This window comes from Vulpes vulpes, chromosome 12, assembly GCF_048418805.1.
Source record: "Vulpes vulpes isolate BD-2025 chromosome 12, VulVul3, whole genome shotgun sequence".
NCBI lineage: Eukaryota > Metazoa > Chordata > Mammalia > Carnivora > Canidae > Vulpes > Vulpes vulpes.
The window spans coordinates 76,969,787-76,992,768 of record NC_132791.1 but is presented as its reverse complement, the minus strand read 5'-3'; the positions used below and the strand labels follow the sequence as shown (position 1 = coordinate 76,992,768).

The 22,982-nt window shown below is 40.5% G+C and overlaps 3 protein-coding genes across 3 annotated transcripts in view; 1 reads left to right on the top strand and 2 right to left on the bottom strand.

Annotated features, from left to right (window-relative positions):
• Nucleotides 1-1,870: 1,870 nt before the first annotated feature.
• The window catches only part of LOC112920475 (histone H2B type 1-C/E/F/G/I), a 25,695-nt gene continuing 4,583 nt past the window's right edge, over nt 1,871-22,982 (bottom strand). The window contains exon 3 of the transcript XR_011995644.1: nt 1,871-4,247. The gene's annotated coding sequence lies outside the window, so the exon portion shown is untranslated. The remainder of the gene's footprint in view (nt 4,248-22,982) is intronic.
• H1-6 (H1.6 linker histone, cluster member) lies at nt 4,478-7,880 on the bottom strand. Its single transcript, XM_072728956.1, has one exon. It carries the CDS (start codon nt 7,878-7,880, stop codon nt 7,242-7,244), a length of 639 nt encoding a protein of 212 aa, XP_072585057.1. The 3' UTR covers nt 4,478-7,241.
• Nucleotides 5,060-5,371, top strand: LOC112920483 (histone H4). Its single transcript, XM_072728957.1, has one exon. It carries the CDS (start codon nt 5,060-5,062, stop codon nt 5,369-5,371), a length of 312 nt encoding a protein of 103 aa, XP_072585058.1.

The following is a 22,982-nucleotide window of genomic DNA, read 5'->3' as shown; positions in this document are numbered from 1 at the left end:
TAAAATCTAAAAAAAAAAAAAAATCAAAGACCTGTATTTTAAATTCTTGATCCTATTTTGCCTCTGGCAAAACCACCCACAAACAAAACGCGGTAGAGAAGGGTGCCACCTGGTGGCTATGGTGGAAAGTGTCACAGAGGTCATGTGACTGAATAGAGCTGGGGCGAGTTTTTGGCAGGGATAGAGGTAGATGGAGAAGAGGTGTGCACTGGAGATCCTTTGTGGGGGAAAAACCCCTGAGAATTTGAAGAAATAAGAAACAAGTCACCAGCTAGTTCGATCACAGGGCACCGTTGAGCTACCTGAGCTGAGAACAGAACAGAAGAAAACCTTTGTTAATGTTTGAAGTTCAGGTGCCGTCATTGGTTAAGATCTGCTGGGAGATACAAGCAAAAATTCTTGGCTATGTTTTAACAATATAGTCTTACAGGGCTGAGTGTGCTTGATGCACCACAAAACATTCTTCACATACGCACACATACGCATTTGAAAACATAAGGCCTTCTCTAAAATGCTGGAAAATTCTTATAAGCTACCATTTTTAAACTATCAGTTTTTTCTAATCACTCTCTAATCTAATAATGACCAGAACTCAAGAACATGTGACTTTAAACATTTAAGATTTTCAAATTGACGGACATATTTGAGACTTTGATTCCTTCTGTAGACTTTGGGACATTATATTTTTGTTTCTCTTTTGGAATCAGTGTTAATGATTCATTATTAATAAATTTGTGTGACAGTTTTGTTACAAAGTCTGGGTTGACTTGACATCCTGCATGCATGCCTTCCATGGCATGAATATTTTCTAAAACTATTTTATTTATTTTTTTCAGCAAATAATGATTACCACTTACTAGATACCAGGCCTTTGTTTGGTATGTTGTTTCTGAAGAATCCAGTGAAGAACCATGGTTATTTCATTACCCTTATTTTGTAGTGTGGAAACGAAAGCACAGAGAGGTTGCATAACTTGCTGAAAGTTACACAGCTAGAAAATTCTTGTGCTCAACTTTTATTCTAGCTCATCTGGCTCAGAGTCAAGGCCATAACCACTCTGTAATACCTGTTTCTGTGTCAAGAAAACATGTTGTGTAGCATTGTTACCATGTCTTTGAAATGCTCCTGGTGGCAACACCTCTGATATTTGCTGCAGTGAGGAGAAAATCTGTTTTAACATTTCAGAATTTGCCATATCCCTATAACTTTTTCGTAAATATGTGGAAATGTTTTCTTTAGGTGTATTTTTTTAATTTAAGGATTTTTTTTTCCTAATGAACAAATTTTTAATGAATAAATTCAAATTTCTATTTATTCTCTTTACCATTAAGGCAGAAATTTGGGTATGAATAGCCTTGAAACACCTATGAATCATTTTATTCATCAGATTTGGGTAGAAACTATTGTTGTTGTTGTTTTTTAAGTATTGTTATTTTTTAAATATGAAAGTCTAGGTTTTGATCCTAAGAGTCTAAAAAAGATTTTTGGAGTCTTCTGTGTACTCTTGGTGGGACAGGGTAAGGGTGGAGTGGGTAAGTCCCTGTATCTGTATAACCCCCAGTGTAAGTCTCCTTGGTTAACCTTACTTTATGGGTTGAATAAGCATCCTGAACTTTATTCCTTAAACAGTTACCACAATGGCATTTTCAAAAAGCAGTCAATAACCAACTTTGATACTGCCACCTTTGGTCTTGACAATATGTACAAGAGGGAGCATCTGTTTTAAATACAGATGTAACACTTAATGGTCTTTCCTTTGGGTATGTGTGGAATCACATTAATTAATTAATCACATTTAATTTCACCATTAAAACAAGTGTAAAATACTTTTTGTGCTTTGTGTATGTGATTAAGAAAGCATTCCAGAGAATGTTGAAAATCAAATTTAATTAGACACATAAATATTTTGAAACAAATAAATGTATAAGTAAAGATATTGACCGAAATTCTCTGTCCAAGGAACTTTCTTTTGATAGGTCAAAATAAACCGAGAATAGGAGCAAGGCCACACCACACAAAGACGGCAGGGAGTAGAAGGGATAAAAACTTACAGTAAAATGTTTGGACTGAAAGGAAAAAGTAGACCATTTTCTAGAACAGGAAGGAGAGCAAGTAGGGAAAGATATGGTATATGTTATGGACACAGATATGCCAATGGGAATGAAAATTAAATTTAAGGAAAGTGAATAAGGCAATGGGTATTCATACCAAGAAAAAGGTTAGGTGGATGGAAAAGAGAAATGCATTGAAGCCTTAAATTGCAATAAGATCCATCAGCCAGTGGCTGGAAAAGCCATCTGTCCCAGACCAGGAGTGATATCCCCAAATGCTTGAAAATAATGTTTTTATAAAGCCCTAGAAACTAAGTTGGGTCAGGTTGAACTTACACCTTTCTTCAACTGTATAAATAAAAAATATTTCTTCCCTAGGATTTCTTCTCACAATTATACATGTAAAAGTGATTATGTAGAGGCACCTGGGTGGCTCAGTGGTTGAGCGTCTGTCTGCCTTTGGCTCAGGTCATGATCCCAGCATCCTGAGATCCAGTCCCTCATCAGGTCCTCCCAGAGAGCCTGCTTCTCCCTCTGCCTCTCTCATGAATAAATAAATGAAATATTTTTTTTAAAAAAAGGTGATGATGTATATTGGGAATTCTCAACACTGAGCAAGTATCAGAATTATTTGTTGACCATATATATATAGGAATATATACATATACCATTCTATATATACCATACTATACATACATACATACATACATCATATCATATATACATATACCATTCCTCAGCTCTGATACTTTGAGTTAGTCTGCTGCAGAGGGTGTTGTGGGCATTTCATATTTTTATAAGACTTTTGATTAACATCATGGTTTTATTCGTTCAAATGTATGATGTGACCTATTAGCCACAATTTGTAGGGTTTCTAGCTGAAAGGCTTACCTCACATGTTGAATGAATGGGGTTCTCTTAAGCCAGGTTCTCTTTGAGGGTGAGAGGGAGGTAAAAAGAAAACCAGATCTACAGGTTCCAGCGAGAGCACCAGCTTTGCCAAGCCTTATGACCAAGTAGGACCTGTACTCTTCCCAGAGTGGAAGGATCCATTTTTAATATACATCTGTATGTGTATGCCTTTTAAATATTTCTATCCTGACATTTGTGATTTTTGAGTCAATGTCATTGAGAAAAATTTATAAAAGAGGACATCAGGAGAAGGGAATAGAAAAAGGAATAAGGTGTCAAAATAAAAGTGAAGTTTTATTAATGACAGAGTGGACAAAATAAAATTGAGGGAAAGCTGGCCTAAACCTCTGGTTGAGTTGCAGAGGGCATTTGCTGGGATGCCTAACAAGGGTGGCTCACACCACAGATTTTTGCATGAGATTATCATATTATATACGTGGTATTTTTATTTCTTTCCATGAATTAAAAATCATGTTGAGATTTCAGTTTTACTTATAACCTCAGACCCAGCACCTTTTCTCTATAATGTTTGACATTTCTTCCTAGCTAAGTCCCCTTATAAAGTATCTGTTTGCAGTGGGGAGAGGGTTAAATCAGGAACCTAAAAACCCTCAATCTGGAAAAGAGTATAACTACTTAATAATTCCAGAAGTGTTACAAATCATACGCCATTCAGAGCTTTTCTACCCTCTCTTGGGACTCTTCTCTCTTTTCACCTGAAAGATTAGGAGGTTATATATAATATGTGATCTGTCTCGGTCCATGGAATCATTTTAAATATCCAAAATAGGCATTTATTCTTTAACCAGGATGGACAGAGGTTAAACCTTGTTTCAACTAGAGTAAATCTGATCATAGACATTTTCAAAAGCTGTGAGAGGCTAAGGAGAAAATTTTGATTCGACAGGGCTTCTCCCAATCACATTCAGATCCAATTCTGATCTATTCTTTTTTTTTTTTTTTTAACTTAATGTGATTAGCCTTGTTTAAAACACCAATAATCTTATCAAAGGCCCTCCAGGGCAGGGCCCTGTAGGCTTTGTAATGACCTTAATCAAGTATTAGCCCTGCCCTACAATTAACCCCCAACTCAACAAAACGTTTGTTCTCATCTCTAAACCCAGAGAAAGGGATCCCTGGGTGGCGCAGCGGTTTGGCGCCTGCCTTTGGCCCGGGGCGCGATCCTGGAGACTCGGGATCGGGTCCCACGCCGGGCTCCCGGTGCATGGAGCCTGCTTCTCCCTCTGCCTGTGTCTCTGCCTCTCTCTCTCTCTCACTGTGTGCCTATCATAAATAAATAATAAAAAAAATAATTAAAAAAAAATAAATAAACCCAGAGAAGTTTTGAAAAGGCATCAGTTGAGGAGGAAAGGGGAGCTTATTAGGAATTGCAGGCAGATCAGGAAGGCCCAGCAGGCCTGGAAGAGGGTCCTGGGGAGGGATGTCCAAGCTTATCTTTAGGTTCCCAGGTTCTCTCCCAGACTTGTAGAAACAGGAGTCACCCAATAAATGTCTGAAAGAGAACAAGAAGTTTTTAATTTGCAATTATTCGTTTTTTTTGTTTCCAAACGTAGAGCCAGAGCTTTTAGATGGCCAAGCTTACACTTTGTCCAGAATAAAGAAGGCCTTCTACATGCGACAGTTAAATAGGAATATTAAAAGAACGAGAGGGAAGGTCCCTTGACCTATAAATCCTCCATCCTTCACATATTACCTCTACATCCTTTCCCCTAAGGAATTACGTAATTTATTAGTTATTGGGCGGGAATAAGAAGAAACGATGAGTGGTTCTCTTTTTTTCAGCGGCTTTACCTGGTAAAAACATTAAATTTGCAAACGCGCGAGGAAGTAACAACGCAGGAAAGAAAATTTTCAGCCGAATAAGAGCCATAACCTGTGCGTCGGCGAAGACGCTCCGACGAAGAGTGAGGTTGCACTGGCCAATCAAAACATCGAGATGGTAATGATGTCTTCTTGTCCCGCCCCCATGCTGACCTAATTTGGAAAACCATCAGGGCGTGCTGTTCTCAATCAGGTCCGCAAATATCCTATTTAAAGGGCTGCGTGCCGGCAGAGGAGTCACTTTCTCGGCAGCCATGTCAGGTCGGGGCAAGGGCGGGAAGGGGCTGGGCAAGGGCGGTGCCAAGCGCCACCGCAAGGTGCTGCGCGACAACATCCAGGGCATCACCAAGCCCGCCATCCGGCGGCTGGCCCGGCGCGGCGGCGTCAAGCGCATCTCGGGCCTCATCTACGAGGAGACCCGCGGGGTGCTCAAGGTGTTCCTGGAGAACGTGATCCGGGACGCCGTCACCTACACGGAGCACGCCAAGCGCAAGACGGTCACGGCCATGGACGTGGTCTACGCGCTCAAGCGCCAGGGCCGCACCCTCTACGGCTTCGGCGGCTGAGTGCGCCGCATTCGCCATTTTCGTAAACACCAAGGCCCTTTTCAGGGCCGCCCACGAAATTATTTAAGGGGCTGTTGTGCTTGGTATAAATCGTCAGGGTTACGGAGGTTCCCTCCGTATTATGTACAGGATTTCTGCATCGTATGCTCGTAAACGTGTATGCAGGGGTTCGCATATGATGGGATAGCGCCACAGAAAAGTAATTCTTTGCAAAATATCATAAGAAAGTCCATTATGTAAAGTGAAGTGGCTTCGGGGTAGAAATGGGTGAGTTTTACCCACTAATAATTGGTTTAGAACGCAGGGCCGTAAGTGTCACCGAAGGTACTTTGGAACAAGGGATGATTGGATGATACTCCGGTGTTCGCGGGAGGGAAGCTGAAAGGGCGGGAGTTAGAGGGCAATATTCTGTTGGCTAAAAAGGGTTGAATAGCTGTCCCCGGAACTGAACCGTAGGAAAAACCTTAACTTTTTTTAGGCTGCTGAATGCCAGGCGCTCGGGATCGCAGGGCCAGTTCTGGACAGAGTCGAGCACTGCTCGGGACCTGCGGGCGGCCTGGCGGAGTCGGGTCAGCCCTCTCGTGGGCGTGGCCGCTGCACTCGGGACTTGAGGCCTTGCCAGCCTGAAAGCAAACTGGCCTCCATACCCAAGCAAGCAGGGGCTGTGGTTGATTTCTATACAACCTTAAACCACTATGCTTATTCATTTCCCATTGTCAGAGGCCCAATTACATAAATGAGTTTAGAAAGGCTAGGCCCTAGTGAGTTATCTGTAGTACAAACTTGTATATTAAAGATTATATATGCAAGATTGCATATACAAGTTTTGTGTTGGGCTTTGTTCAAGGTTGCCCCAAACACCCAAGGCCCAAAATAAGATTAACACCATCAATTTAATATAGTAATTTTTAGGAGTGCTAAATCCCCAATTAAGTGAAAGCAGAAAAACTAATTTTGCTTAAAATGAGAAATGCTTTAACTTGGACCTTGGAGAACCTAATAATAGTTTTTGTGATTTAGTTCAGTTTGGACCTTAACTTGGCAGCTGCAATATTTCCATAAAGGCTTAATATTTCTCAGCTTGTGGAACACAATTTGGACAAGCCTACACACTCTCTTCATAAAATACATAGAATTAGGGGCACCTGGGTGACTCAGTGGTTGAATGTCTGACTTGGGCTCAGATCATGATCCCTCAGTCCTGGGATGGAGTCCCACATGGGGTTTCCGCAGGGAGCCTGCTTCTCAACCTCTGCCTGTCTCTCACGATAAAAAAAATCTTAAAAAAAAAAAAATTACAATTGTATTCGACTAAAGCTATTATCAAACCAATTTCTTAAATGTAACTATAGTATTTTGGGAATAAGAATGTTATTTCAGTATGCTTTCAACTGTAAACTTAGTATTACTTTTTACCAAATGAAAAACTCCCTCAATGACTTAAAACCCCCCAGTCCAAATCGTTATTTGATTCCCAGGTACTGACACCCAGAAAGTTGTAGACAGTTATGAAACCCTACTTAGTACAACAGCACCGAATAAAAGATCAAACTGCAACGTAACCACTCAGAAAGAAGTCTGGTTTGGGCAGAGCTGATCTCCATGCATGACCTTAATTAAGCATTAGTCTGCCCGGAGAAGTATAGAGGTTATCCAAGGCCATGTGCCCTACTCTAACTATAGTGTGCAGCAACCCACTTTTCGACGAGGCAAAGGACTTTGAAATAGAAGACCCTTTCTACTTCTTACTAAGAGACCTCATGAGTGACCGTATAGAGGCTTCTACAAGTTCAGTGCCATGCCGCTTTTAAAGCACTTGGGAGTGGCTCTTAAAAGAGCCTTTGGGTTCGTTGAGGGGGCTTGCTCTGGCTCACTTCTTGGACACCGCCTTCCGCGGGTTGACCTTCTGCTGGTTGAGCCTGGGCTTGGCCGCCTTGGGTTTCCCAGTGGGGGCCTTGCCTGGGCTCTTCCGGGGCTGTTTGTCTTTGACGCCTTTGGCCTTCCTGCCACTACAAGCAGCCTTCTGTGCGCCTGCCCCCCCGGGCTTCTTGGCTTTGTTGGTCTTGGCAGCCTTCGGAGACTTGGAATCCCTGGACAAGACCAGCCTCTTGGTCTTGGTGGAAGGCAGCCTCTTGACCCTGACCTTGGCAGGTGTAGGAAGGAGAGCCTTCTTGCTGAGCTTGAAGGAGCCCGAGGCGCCTGTGCCCTTGGTCTGCACCAGGGTCCCCTTGCTCACCAGGCTCTTGAGGCCCAGCTTGATGCGGCTGTTGTTCTTCTCCACGTCGTAGCCGGCGGCCGCCAGCGCCTTCTTGAGCGCGGCCAGGGACATACCTGCTCGCTCCTGGGACACGGAGAGGGCTTCCATGATCAGCTTGGACACAGAGAGGCCTGGGGCCTTGGGGGCGGCCTCTGGTATGCCCCTTGGTTTTTTTCCTCTCTTCTTGGCTGAAGGATTCTCCATAGAAGCCAAAGCAGTGCCAGCTGCAGCCGCTGGAACCTGCTCACACATCACAAGAAGACAAGCTAACGGCACCGGGGCACAGGCCCTGAAAAGCGTAAAACGTCTCAGGACCTCAAGCCCTTATATAGGGCAGGGCGTGCTGTGATTGGTTCATCCCCCAGCCTCGCCCCGCCCCCTGGGGAAGGAGCGTTTGTGTTTGTTTCACCCCAAAAAATGGGATCCCACACAAATCCTCTGGGCAGCATCACCCAGGCTTTGCTGCTGGATGATCCGTGGAGACTCGGGTTTCCCAGGCCTGTTCACTTTTTCATGAGAAATGATCCCGAAGGCCAAAACAATTACAATAAGGCTCCCAATTTTCAGCCAACCTTAAGGAGAAGAAGAAAATATCCCCTTTTCCTTGTGAATTTAAAAGTAATTTTGAGGACGAGGCTTACCTTAGCTCTTCTGAGTGGTTTTCCAAACAGCTGGCTTGCAATCGGTGGAGAAAATAAATTATTCACACACTGATTTTTTATTGAAAATTATTTATGTATGTGAAGCAAGTAACACAGACCTCTTAAATGTCTCACTGTGTGCTTAAAAGATACTTGTAGAATTGCCAGAAAACTGCAGAGTACGACTTTACTTGGGCAAACACAATCTAATAAGCTATAATCTCCAGGCATGTGAGTTGTGATTTAAACCTGGTCCCCCATCCCCGTGGCTTGATAAAACACCCTCAAGAATGCAGTAAGTAACGTGGATTTAACACACAATACCTCTGTAGCCCAAATCAGGTCACCTCTGGCTGGTGTCCTCAACTGAATTTTGCTTCCGATTTCCTTAAGTCAAGCCCCACCCCCACTTCAACCCCCTCCACCTCCTAAATGCCAAGCACACACACACAGTAACTCTAAGAAGGGTGTCGGGAAGTGCTCAGTGAGAACTAGAGACCCAGATCTCTAGGAGGACTGGGCTGGCAGATGTGCCTCCGAAGCAGGAGAAGAATTATTGGAACAGGATCCAGGATACTTCTTTGGGCTTGTCCTAGGACTTGCCTTTGTAAGGGATCCAGATGGGAGTTTATTCATCATGGCCAGACCTTCCAGGAGGATAGTGAGAGAGCAATGCAACGTGGCCAAAGCTCAGGCTTCAGCAGAGGAAAATCCCAAAAGGACCATCTTGTGGAGACCCCCAAATGTTTGCATGAGAAATTTGTTATTCTACAGGCGGGGGAAGTTTTTAAGAAGAGGATCTGTGTATTTTTTTTTTCTTGTGGTTGTCTTGTTTTTTAGATTTTTCACATAAAAACTAATTATTGGAAAGGAGCCAATGTCAGAGGTTGATAGTCTGTTGTAATAGTCTCAAAAGAAAGACAAGGGCTTCACCTAAGGAGACAGTGTGGGGAAGGAGAGTAGGTTTGAAATATTTGTGAGGCAGATATCAAATGATGAGACTTTCCAACTTCTGGTTGCAAAGTGAGGTAGCAAAGTCTCTGCCTCTCTTTGTCTCACGGGCACATGCTTATATACACACCTGAAACAAAAATTCAGAAAACAATACCAACTTAAGTGCTTGCATTCTGATGTATTATAATCTATTTTTTAAAATGCTGGTTGCAAACTGTGGGATGATTTCCCAACTAATGCATTAATGTGACCCTAAATTTGAAAAATCTTTCTTCAAAGGCAGGTTACAGGTGCGTTTTACCGAGGACCCTATGTTTTAACATGTGTTTGGTTTTTCTAATCCTCTGTGACCCCTGAGTACTTGTACTTAGGAGCCAGGTTGTGAAGTGGATTGATCCTTATAATTATAGGCTTACAGAATATAGCATTCCATTGCTTTAAAAGTAACAAAGAATTGAAGAATTAAAAAAGTTATTACATTCCATAATTTAAGAGCCAGAGAAAGAACCATGATTCATATTTTGCATTAGAAGTCTTAGAGCTTCCATACACATACACACATAGTGCTTATTACTCTTTGTCAATCATCATCCCAAGTTTTTCCCCTTCAAAAAAATGAAAAAAATATAGAAACTAACTTTATAGTTAAGAAATTGAGTAACAGAAAAGTCAGAAAACTTGCCAAAGTTCTTAGAGTTAAGATGCAGGATGCTTTCACTTCAAAAGGCTCTGGCTATGTATATCACCCCTGCTGGGTCTTTTTTCTTTTTTCCTTCCTCTTAATATGTCAGAACTGTTGTTCATGTAATCACATTTTTATAGCATTTATGTGTGTGTGTGTAGCAATACTGTGATTTTATTTTGGAAAGTTTTCTATTGTGGGAATGTCAACCTTCTTGAACTTTCATTATTGAAATAATACTGCTGTAAACATTTCCTTAGATCAACTTTCACTAGCCTAACTTCTGAACTTCTGAATAATGAAGTAAGGAAAACAGTCACAAAATAAAAGAACTGTTTTCTTTTTAAAATATAATAAACTTAAAAAAAAAAAAATAAAATAAAATAAAATAAAATATAATAAACTTATTCTCTCATGATATGGAAACTTGGAAACTGTACAGCCCATTTTTAATATTAATTTAACATTCTAGTGCATTGTTTTAAAAAATGTTTTAAAATGTTAAAACATTTGTTAAAAAATGTTTTAAAAATGTTTAAAAAATGTTTAGGGGCATCTGGGTAGCTCAGTCAATTAAATGTCTATCTTCAGCTCAGGTCATGATCTCAGGGTCCTGGGATGGAGCCTGGAGTCAGGTTTCCTACTCAGCAGGGAGTCTGCTTCTCCCTCTCCCTCTGCCACTACCCTCACTCATATGTGTGTGTGTGTGTGTGTGTGTGTGTGTGTGTGTGTGTATTCTCTCTCTCTCTCTCTATCAAATAAATAAAATCTTTTAAAAATGTTTACTCTATATTTCTCTATGTATATGTGTGTGTGACTAATATAAAAGTATCTATAGATTTTCGCTCTGTTCAGTGAGATTAGCAGACATTCACCTACCAACCTGTCTACCCTATAGGCTTCTTGGATTTTCCTGGTATCTAAGATTTAGGCCTACCTTTTAAAACGTATCCCTTTTTCATATGTTTCCTCTTTTTGCAATAGCTATTTTTGAACTTTGTATTTGGTTTTCATTTATGTTTAATAAACATTATTTCACACTAAACCTTACCTCTTTTTCAAATGATCTCTTCATTTTTTAATCATTCTATTTTGATTATTTGTTCAGCTATTGAGTAATTATTTTGTTTGTTTTGTAAAAAGGGCATGTGTACAATTCCATGGTTTGTAAAAATTGTCTCTACAATCATCAGGTATTAAATATCAAATGCAGAGATGATGCTGTTCCAAAATTGACATTTTTTAAATAAAAAAATAAATATTACTTGGTCTATAAACTAAAGAAATTACCATTTTCCTTATTTGGGAGATAAGAGTTAAATATACACAATGACAACAATTATTTGGTACCAAAATCAGTGCCCAAAACAATAATCTGCTCAAGGTTTCAAGACGGAGAAATCCCTTTGAGAGGGGGCAGGGAAAATGTCCTCTGTTGAGTCACATGGACCTGAATGACTGGTTCAGTCTGTTTCCACTTCTCCTTATGAAACAGCACACCTTCAGAAGGAGTTCTGGAAACTTCTCAGAAGACAGAGGAATTAACCCACTGCAATCTAATTAGAAAGCACAGGAAGAGCCAGACCTCCAAGAAAAGCTATTTGCATAACTGGAAAACCCCTGGAGGAGCCATTCAGGTCATCTATTTTTGTTCTTCCTGATATTCGGACCTCTCTTATTAGCTATTTATGTGTAAACAAAGACAGGTACTCATTTCATGCTGTTTCTTAATTTGTGACCCATATGTATAATGCAAACACCATAAACTTATATCTAAAACCTTTCTGTGAACATGTCATCGCTAGGTGACTGAAATGATTTTCCCAAGCTACATGGATGCTAACAAGCCAATCTTTGAAAGTAGGGAGACACAAGCATTATCACTTGGAGTGAATTTTCTGTTGCACTTTAATACAGAATATGGAATCACCAGAAAAAAAGCAGGAAGTCTTTTTTTTAAATTACCCAATAATGATCTGGTAGACTCAGATGGCACATGCCTATTTCCCCTTGATCTTTTACCCCTTCTTCCAACCTGGGGTGTAGATTTGCCCTCCCAAGGAGTTAAAGAGAACCATGAAGTTGAAAACTACACAGAGGATGAAAACTGCATGATTGAGAGCAAGGATACTAGAAGAAACCTGAATGCTTGGGTAGAATTGGCAGTTCCCCCACGGACCTTGACAAACCAGCTGAGCTCTCCTGCTAATTGGGAAAAACAAATCTCTTTCTGGTTAACGCACTATTTATTACATGGATTTCTATGAAGGGTAGCCCAATACATTCAAAATTGATTCAGTGGATAGTACCTTTCCATGAGCAGGCAAATTTCATGGGCCTGGGATTTTGGTCTACCATGCATATTACTGAATACTTCTAGAACAATGCCGAGTGTGTGGGAGGGGCTCATCTATGCAGACCTATTGGGTGAATGGATGGACATATAGTCAATCCAATTTCCATCTTTATCTCCTATGTTTCTTCTATTTTTAAAAGAATATACATTTTAGGGGTGCCTTAGGCAGTTAAGCTCCCAACTCTTGGTTTCAGCTCAGGTTGGTATCTTAGGGTCATGAGATCAAGCCCAGGGTGAGGCTCCATGCTCAATGCGAAATCTGCTTGAGATTCTCTGCTTTCCTCTGCCCTCCACCCACCCTCCCTCTCTCCCAAATAAATAAATACATCTTTTAAAAATATAGTAAAAAGGAACACCTTGGTGGCTCAGTGAGCATCTGCCTTTGGCTCAGGTCATGATCTAGGGGTACTGAGATTGAGTCCCACATTAAGCTCCCCGCAGGGAGCTTGCTTCTCCCTCTGCCTATATCTCTACCTCTCTCTGTGTGTCTCACATGACTAAATAATTTAAAAAAATATAGAGTAAAAAAAAAAAAAAACACATTTTCTATATATCTTTCCAGTTTATTTGCCTGTCTGATGCACTACTCTAGGACCAGTTTGAGAGCCTATCTACCACACATACAAATCCCAATGCTGTAAGAATATCTTTAGGCTTTATATCATTTTCCACTGGGTAGGCAAAAGTGGTTTTGCACACAATTTGCATTTGAGTTTTGCATGAAGTTCAATGTTTTTCAAACATGAGCAGCCATAGCATATTTATTTAAGATTAAACATCCATCTTCTGATGACGAGTCTTAGTTTACTACTGGCTCTGGAAACATGTGGTTCTTGGCCCTCAGACTCTGTTGTCTGCATGCTGGAGCCCTGGCCTTGGAATAAGAACTGGGTAAGCTTCCAACCTTGCCTGTTTCTGACCCTTGTGATCATAGCCAAATATAATTTTATTTCTCTGAGTTTTCTTCCTTTCCTTTCCTTGTCTGTGAGTCACAGCAAATGCCACTGTCTTAGTCTGTTGAAGCTACTAGAATAAAAAACTATAGATTGGGTGGCTTAAACAATAGACACTTATTCTCTCATAACTCTGGAGACTTGAAATCTGGAATCAGGGTGCTAGAATGGTCAAATTCTGGTGAGAGCTCTTAGCCTAGTCTATCGCTGCCTTCTCGCTCTGTACTCAAATGGGTTTTCTCTGCTACATGCATGCCAGAACTATCTTCCCCTCTTCCTCTTCTTAAGGCCATCAATCTTATTTGACTAGGACCTCACTTTTATAACTTCTTAAACTCAAATACTTGCTAAAGCCTATCCCCAGATAGAATCACATTGGGATTAGGGGTTCAACATATGAATTCTGGGGGACATATTTCAATCGACACTAGACACCTTTCTCATGGAGTCATTAGGAGGCTTGTAAGAGACAATGTAGATAAAAGTAGGTTCAGTTACACACACAACCAAATGTAGTTTATTATTCCAGTATAGTCCTGAACAGAGGAGGCACCTGCTAAATACCAATTTTTGGTCTTAACCTCAAAGCCTGCTTACTCTACATATGGTGCCTTTCCATGGAATGATTGTGATCATGAGCAGCAGTTCATTTCTTATGGGATCATGGTTAATGAAAACATGGGGGGAAAGTACCCTCACTAATAATGAAGGAAATGACATTTAAAAAAATTTTTTTAGCCTGTCAAGCTATTGATGCTTAAAAAAAATTATCAGTGTAAATACATGTGCTGTAAAATAGAGATTTTCATAATACGTTGGGTTTATAAATTGGCATGGTCCTTCTGGATGGCAATTTGGTAATGTTTATATTAAGAGTCTTAAAAAATGTTGTGACCTTGTGATTTAGTGTTTCTATTTCTAGAAGTCTATCTTAAAGAGATAATCACATATTTTTAAAAAAGATATGTGATCTGATCTATAATGCATAAAAATGAAACTCAGAGGGTGCCTGGTTGGCTTGATCAGAGGGGTATGTAACTCTTGATCTCAGGATCATGAGTTTAAGCCCCACACTGGGTGTAGAGATTACTTTAAAAAACTTTGAAAAAAAAAAAGAAAAAAGAAAAAAGAAAAAAAGAAAAAATAAAAATAAAAATAAAAAATAAAAAACTTTGAAAAACTGGGACACCAAGGTGGCTTAGCAGTTGAGCATCTGCCTATGGCTTCCGGAGTGTGATCCCAGGTCTGGGGATCAAGTCCTGCATTGGGCTCCCAGCAGGGAGCCCGCTTCTCCTTCTGTCTGTGTTTCTCCTCTCTCTGTCTCTCATGAATAAATAAATAAAATCTTAAAAAAAAACTTTGAAATATAATTTTCAATCTAAATAGCTAATAACAGAGGACTGTTTATGTGAGTAATGATATATCCATTAAAAATTGTGTTTCTAAGTAAATTACCTAGAAAATCATATATGTGCATATACGGCATGATACTGAATATACTTTATGCACTATAGGTGTATCATATGTATTCACATTTACCTATACATATTTGTCATTTATATATTAAAAGGAGATACTAAGTTATTTTCATTTTCTTTATATATTTCTCTTTTTACAAAATTCTACAATAAACATTCAACATTTTTATACTTGGAAAAAAATATATTAGCCAGGTTCTTACTGATCCTTTCATGATTGTTAAAAATATTTCCATTTATCTTCTTATAGCATCACTTGTTGCTGTATGTGTGAGATGCAATGATGTTTAGCAATGAGCAGTGGTTGGTAAAGATGTCTAAGATCTGTCTGCTCCTCCTATGAAAAGAGAAAGACTGAATGATCAATTGAATTCTATAATTCATCAGTTACCTAATATCGTACTTGACTCTGAGAACAACAGCAATAATGAGGATGGCTAATCTCACAGGGAGTTTGTTCTATGTTAGGCGGTGTCCTAAGCACTTTATAGATACCAATGCATTTAATCTTGCAGCAACCTTATGAGGTACCTAGTAGGTCATTCTCTCTGCTGTATAGATGACTGAAAATTAAGGTTGCATTTCTCAGGTGATACAGCTGTTGGATGGTGACTCTCAGTAGTAAACTCATACCATTTGGTGCTGGAGTCTTATGTATACTCTTAAGTAAAGGATGAATATGGTCTAGCTAGTGTCCTTTAAGTTACATTTGAGCTAAGTCTTTTAATTTTTTTTTAATATTTTATTTCTTTATTTATTTGAGAGAGAGAGAGAGAGAGAGAGAGGGAAAAAGAAAGAGTCCACACAAAGCAGAGGGAGGGGCAAAAGGAGGGACAAGCAGAGTCCCTGCTGAGCAGGGAACCCTCCTGGGGCCTCAATCCCAGGACCCTGGGATCATGACCTGAGCCAAAGGCAGATGCTTAACCAACTGAGCAACGCCGGCACCCCTAAGCTAAGTCTTGCATGGAGAATAGAAATTTGTCAGGTTAGGGCTTTTCACAAAGGAGACACGGTGACAAAGGCCAGGTGGTGGAGATTGTCTAAGGTGGGGTGCTTGAGGGTGAGCACTCAGCTTGAACAGCCTGTGAGGGATGAGGAAGGTCCTTATAGGACCACAGGTTACAGTTCAAGCTTGTTATTCCCACACGGAGCCATTGAAACTGTTCCCAGAAGCCACCCTTCTCTCAGCTGCTCATCCCTCTGGGCTGCTAACAGATGAGGTCATCCCCAATAGCTGTTAAGTAAGTTAAATGAAACATATCTGATGGAAATGTACCCAAATAACTGCTTAGTCTGTTTCTTGGATGTTATAAAATGCACTTTTCCTCCTTCTCTTGACAAGCAAACAAAGGCAAACCTGATTTATCCTCTACAGGTGGCCAAATCCCATGCAAGAAAATGTATGCAGGGTTTGCTCAGTAGAGAATCCCGTTTTATACTTGTGGACTGACATGTTACTTGGGCCGGGAGACAGGGGTTTCTGTGGCAAGTGTTTGCATGCCTGGCAAATCTAAGGACTCCTAATTATAACCCATGCTTGACAAAGTTAACACCAAAGTGATCATTTCATTTACAAAGACAAAGATTTTTTGCTGCCTGTTTTGTATGCACTTATAAAAGTGCGATGGGAGTCACATTCCAGTAGAGTTTAAGAAGCAGAAGCTGGTGGCAGTGGTGGGGTGGGCAAGGGGAAGGCAGGCCTCTCCTTAGCTGGTAAGGGGCAGTCTCCCCCACAAACCACTGACCAACTAACTCTGCAGACTCCAGATGTGACTCCTGATGTTCCCATAGTACATAGCAGAATTATTGTGGCTTCAAGTACAATGATCTCAACAATGCTGAGTGCCACATGTTGTCTTAAACACTGTTGAAAAGGCCCCAGATTCAAAGCCTGTGCTAGAGGGAACCACAGCCCTCCGTGTCCTCACACTCACACACAACCTCACAAGCTCACACTAAAATGAAGACACTGACCTGAGTACCAGAAAAGGAGGGATAGGCACTCAGAACACTCCAAAGGTAGAAGAACAGGGCTTCGATTTCACCTCCTCCCTCCATTACTGGTTCTTCTTGCAAGGGCTTCATCCCTATATGCTTTCTGGCTAATGTGTTATTTTTGGGGAATTCATTGAGCTCATAGAGTAAACATTTGGAATGGTGCCTGGGACACACTAAGTGCTATCCCAGGGCCCGCATCTATGGTTAGAGTAAGCGTGTTTGTTAGTGAAAATATAAAAATTGCATTTACTGCCATGCCTGAGCCACTTTTCCCTGCTCTCTCCCATCCCTCCCCATCCGGTTTACTCCTTTCTCACATGCTGTATAATGACGTATCATAACAATTGTTTGTTGTTTGTCTTCTGCAGCCGAGATGTCAGCTCCCTGATAGCAGTGACTTTCCAAGGAGACAGTCACTGAGAATGGAGGAAGAGGCAGAGGATGGTTCTTCAGGGCAGGGGGGCGGGGGGAGAAAAGGAAGAATTTCCCTACTTATGTCCTCATTCTCTCTGTGCTGGCCCTTGGCACTGGCTGATGAAAAGCCACTGTGGGCCCCCAAAGGGACAGAAGGGTGAGAGGAATAGGGAAGGGGAGGAGAGGGTACCAAAAGGGAACTGGACCTTATGATTCCTGAGCTTACTTGCTCCGCATCCATCAGCTCCTTTTCTGCTGGTCCACATAGCTCATCTACAGTCAGTCCCCTGTTTCTCTGGCAAGTCTGTGCTGCTGTCCCATCACCTTTGTGACAGGATATTATATGGTATCATGTAAATGGCTGACAACTGTTACTGCAGTTCACCACTGAGCACTAGGAATCTGTTTCTTACAACAGAAAGTATCACATACCTTGTTTTGACCTGAGGGTCGTCTAATGAAGCATACTCAACATTGCCATTTGTAGTAGTAGCACCTTGATCCTAGATCTGGTCTCCTAGTCAATGATGAGCAAATATTATCCCCCAACAAACACTGGGCATAACAGCTTCCACCCCACATGCAGGTGCCTTCAAGCCCCACATACACTGGAGCCTCCTGCCTGGAGTCATTATGTCTTTCAGTTTTATCATCCCATAGTCCCACCTCTCAGGGCGAAGGGATTTTGTGATTTTATTCATGATATACACGTGTGAACTTGGTACACAGTTGGCATTCAAAAAGTTTATTCAATGAATTCATTCATTCAGTCATATATGTCCACTGACCCTGTGCTGAGCCCGGTAACAGATCCTGGGATGCTGTGGTGACCAAATCAAAACTCAGAGCCTATTGGACCTGACAACTAGTTAAGTAGTAACAAATAATTGCAAACTGAGCAATGATCACACCAAACCCTTGAGAGGGGGCGGTCAGAGAAACCTCCCCGGGGGCATTGGTGAGCTAGAAGATATATGCAAGATGATGATAAGTTGGAGTTTGCTAGGCAGGAAGGGGAGAAAAAAATAAAAAGATGGAGGTCCAGTACAAGTGGGAGGCAGGGAACCAGGAGAGCAGGGTGTGTGCAAATCTGCTGCAATCCGGAACACAAAAGAGAGAGGGAGAAGGAGGTCCCAGACACTGGGCAGGGAAAGCCCCTGTTCAAATTGTGTTTCTTGACGTTTGGAGGATCCTGAAGGCAAGAGAGCCAGGTCCTTCAGGCCCATTCCAGACCAGCACGTGAACTGAGTTCAGTTCATGGAAGCCCAGATGTGTGTATGTGTGTTTAAACCTAGCACCCAATATCTATCACCCCAACTATTTAAGCAAGTCCAACAGTAAAAGGGGCACATTTTAATCTTTAATCCTTATAAATTAAAAAAAAAAATTAAAGTATGCTCCACACCCATTGTGGAGCCCAGCATGGGGTTTGCACTCACAACCCAAAGATCAACACCTGAGCTGAGATCAAGAGATGCTTAACCAACTGAGCTCCCAGGTGCTCCAATTTTTATATTTTTATAAGCTGTCCCTCACCTGAGTTTGCGCCAGTAATAAATGGTAGAGGAGCAAAAAAGTGAAAAGAAAAATAAAGGCGAAAAAGAGGGGAGGAGGGAGAAAAGAGAAACAAGAACAAAGTTTTATCCTTGTTGCTTTTGAATACAATTCATTTACTTGGATAACCTGATATAGTCTGGAAACAAGTTGAGGCCTGTAAGTGTTGAGATCAAGGTTTTACCCCAACAGGTCATTGTCTAGGCATATGGAAGGAGATAAGCCCCATCAGATTATTCCTTCTTCTGGCCAAAGCCTACAGCTGGGAGATCTAATACCATGAAAACCCATAATAAGATGATGAAACAGGCCTTGTAGTAAGTACCATACACATTGCTCATGGGATGATAAAGCCACATAAGTCTTCAACTTAGCCAACCAAAGTCTTACTTTTCCCCTCTCAGAACTGAGGTAAGAGAGCAAGAAAGTAGCTCCTTTCCCAGATTTACTCTCTTTCCTAAATTGTAATGAACCCAGAACACCTGAAAATACGTCAAGTTCCTAACTCTGGGAAACGAACTAGGGGTGGTGGAAGGGGAGGTGGGCGGGGGGTGGGGGGGAATGGGTGACGGGCACTGAGGCAGACACTTGACGGGATGAGCACTGGGTGTTTTTCTGTATATTGGTAAATTGAACACCAATAAAAATTAATTTATAAAAAAAAAGAATAAGAAAAATAAAGTTTTTATTTTACCTTTTAAAAATAAATACGTCAAGTTTATTGTCAGAGGCCAGAAAATTTCATCAGAGCCTGCAATGTCTTGGCCTAGAAATGTCACCAGCAGATGTGTATTCGGCCCAGTTTATTTTTATGCTTAGTCATCCAGGATGGCACAGGGTGAAAATTTGGAAAAGCTAATATTTAATGCCTTTTAATTGAGGACTGCTGGGACAGCTAGCAAATCGCTGAGTCCATGCGCCCTTCCAAATCTGGAAGACTTTATGTCTTTAGGAATATGCCTAGAGAGGTAATTAAGTATGCATGGGGAAAAAATTCATTTTCTTTCAACCTGTTGGACCAAGGTAAACACAGTGGAATCAGTTAACATTCTTTTTTTCTTTTTTTTAAGATTTATTTATTTATTTATTTATTTATTTTAAAATGTTTTTTTTTTTTTTTTAAGATTTATTTATTCATTCATGATAGACATAGAGAGAGAGAGAGAGGCAGAGACACAGGCAGAGGGAGAAGCAGGCTCCATGCAGGGAGCCCGACGCGGGACTCGATCCCGGGACTCCAGGATCGCGCCCCGGGCCAAAGGCAGGCGCTAAACCGCTGAGCCACCCAGGGATCCCCTATTTATTTATTTTAGAGAAACACACACACACACACATTCTTGTGGGGGGTTGGGGCAGAGAGAGAGAGGACCTCAAGCAGACTCCCTGTGGAGCATGAGGTAGGGCTGGATCCCACGACTCATGAGATCATGACCCAAGTTAATACCAACCCCTTAACCAACTGAGCCATCCAGGCACCCCAGTTGACATTCCTTTTATATCAAATATCTTGTGAAATTCCCATGATTTATGAAAAACTGGCTTTGACCAGGGTCTTCGGTCACCAGCTGCCTTAGGGGCTATAGGTAGAAAGAAGGTTATAAATTAAACTTGTTAAATAGCAGACACTGAGTGTCTACATTGTGCCAGTCACTCTCCAAAATGCCTTCTACACATTCAAGATCTTTAATATTTACAAACGTCTAGGTGGGTGCTATTACCATCATCCTCAAGAACACAAATGAGAACACAGACATGAAACATGGACTTGCCTCAGTCTCACAGCTAATAAGTAGTGAGGTGGGGGTCAAATTTAGAAGGTCCATCCTCTAGAGACGACACTTTTTTCATCATGGAGCCATTTTAGTGTCATGATACCATTTCTGGGACAAGTATTTTATATCTGCTGTTTCATTTAATCCTCACCCCATTTTCCTTAGTAAGTAATTATTACCACTCTACTGGTTCAGAGTGAGGTTTTTCAAACAGTAACTCAAAAACATTTAGTTAATTATTAGCACACTGTTTTCTTGCGTACAAGGATATCAAACAATAGATTGATTTCATCCAATAAAGTTAAAAAAAAAAGTGATTATATAACAGAGGGGAGAAAAAGTCTGCAGAATAAGAATAGAATATCGTATTTGTGCATCATTTTTAGTATAGACAATCTATTCTAAGCTAGACTAAAGAGGATTCTCAAAGAAAACAGTTAGTGATTCTTTAAAACTCTCAAGGTTGTCTATGGAGCATGTGACAGATTGCCTTTGCAAAATATATTCATCCAACCCTTAGCATTTCCACTGTGGGTGGAAAGGCCATATCTGCACTATTTCCCACATTGGAATTGCTCAACTCCCCACTTTGGTCAAAAAAGTTATGAGGACAATCACAAATATATTAAGAAGTATTTGAAATCCATATAGTCTCCAAGTATTTAATTTACATGTCTTATTTATTTATTTTTAAAGATTGTATTTATTTATTTATTTGACAGAGAGAGGGCACAAGCAGAGGGAGCAGCAGGCAGAGGGAGAAGCAGACACCCCACTGAGTAGGGAGCCAGCTGTGGGACTTGATCCCAGGACAGATGCTTAATTGACTGAGTGAAGAGGCACTCCTGGTGTGTCTTATTTAGAAGAATAGTTCTCGAAGGTCATTTTGATCTACTTCACTTAAACAAATATCATTTTTCCTAATTATTGTTTCAATTGTAACTTGAGCCATAGTCAGAAATAAATCATGTAGCATCTATCGTTGTTTAGGAAATTCTAGTCAAGGTGTAGAGGTCTAGGCTCTGAGGAATTTACTTTATTTAATACTGGGGAAGAGCAAATTCAAAATCTAATCCTTAGAAAGACTGATAATGGAGAAAAAGACAAAACAATAACACAAGAGGACAAAGAAGGAAGATGTGGTCTACTCTAGATCTCATCTTGACCTGTAGAACTTAGGAAAGAGCTTCCTACTTCCAGACTTCTGGAGAGGTTTTAATGAGTCTCAGGATTGTGTTTTCAATGGGAATGTATATCCAAGTGGTGAGATTTTAAAGTGTTTGCAGTGGGAATTAAATATCCATCTGTCCTAGAGCATTAAAGCAATATTTTTAGTTAAAAGTACTGATAATGGCCCTTTCCACCACTGCTATAAAGTTGAGTTTTTTAATATTTTATTTTATCTAACTTTTTAGAAAGGCAAACTACCACATGCAGAGCCTCATTTGGAGGTGTCTGGAATCTTGGAAGCTTGGACCTTGAGAGCTTGTTTAGAAGTTCTAGCAGGGAAGCACAGCTACACCTATACCCTTGACAAAAGAGCAGTCCTCCTCCATCAGAGAGTTGTCCTCCTTCATTGAATGTGCAGATCCAGGAGGGACATACATGGAGTAGTGAGGGAGAAAGAGAACACCCCCCTGCCCAGCCATATCAGCCAAATTAACCCTGGTGATCAATGGGGTGATAGATGTCGCAGTCAAATCACCCTCACATCCTAAAGTTGACACTTCTTGAAGTCTCCTTTAATATAGTCTTTAATGATATATTATATAGAAGTGTATCTGGGGACATCTTCTTCCATTTGTTCAATTACGAGAGTGTAGTTAACATTAGTCATTGGTAATATCTGACAATATCAGAATGCCCCAAAGCAAAACATGTCAAAAGAGAAGAAAAACCAAGTCACATGGATCTTTTGGTACAATTTCAAATGATAAGGGTTTATGAGAATATCTAGGCATGGACACATTATCATGATTAGACAAAAATACTGGCATGCTAAGTTAAAGTTATTTTGAGCACATTTTACTTTAAATTCTCTTCTATTACCAGATGAGTGGACTGATGGGATCTATCCAATAAGAATATTTTTATACAGATTTTTGAAACTATTTTACTCTCAGTTTTATCATTTACAAGTAGTAAAGGCAATACCAGGTGGGGAAAAAAATCCCTATATTTTAACCATAACATGAAAGTAATTTGTTAACATGGTTCTTGAGGTTTGGTTTGAAGCATTGATCCAACTTTATACTTTTGCAATTTCTATTAATTATAGAGAAGGCAAGATTCAATCATTTGTCCAGTCTTTGGGCTAATCAACAGATTTGTAAAATTTGGAACTGGTTTATCACTGGAGTTATTTTTTGTTACACGATTAGAAAGTCTGAAAATGGTGGGGCTACACAAACAGTATGGGAGATTTGTGATAGCCAATTCTTAATGAAGGGCTGGTTATATTTGATTTTATTTTTAGAAATCAGACTAGACCATTGTTGTTATACTACTGATGGTAATGAAACCTTGAAAGGCTGTTTCTCGCATTGTATGTG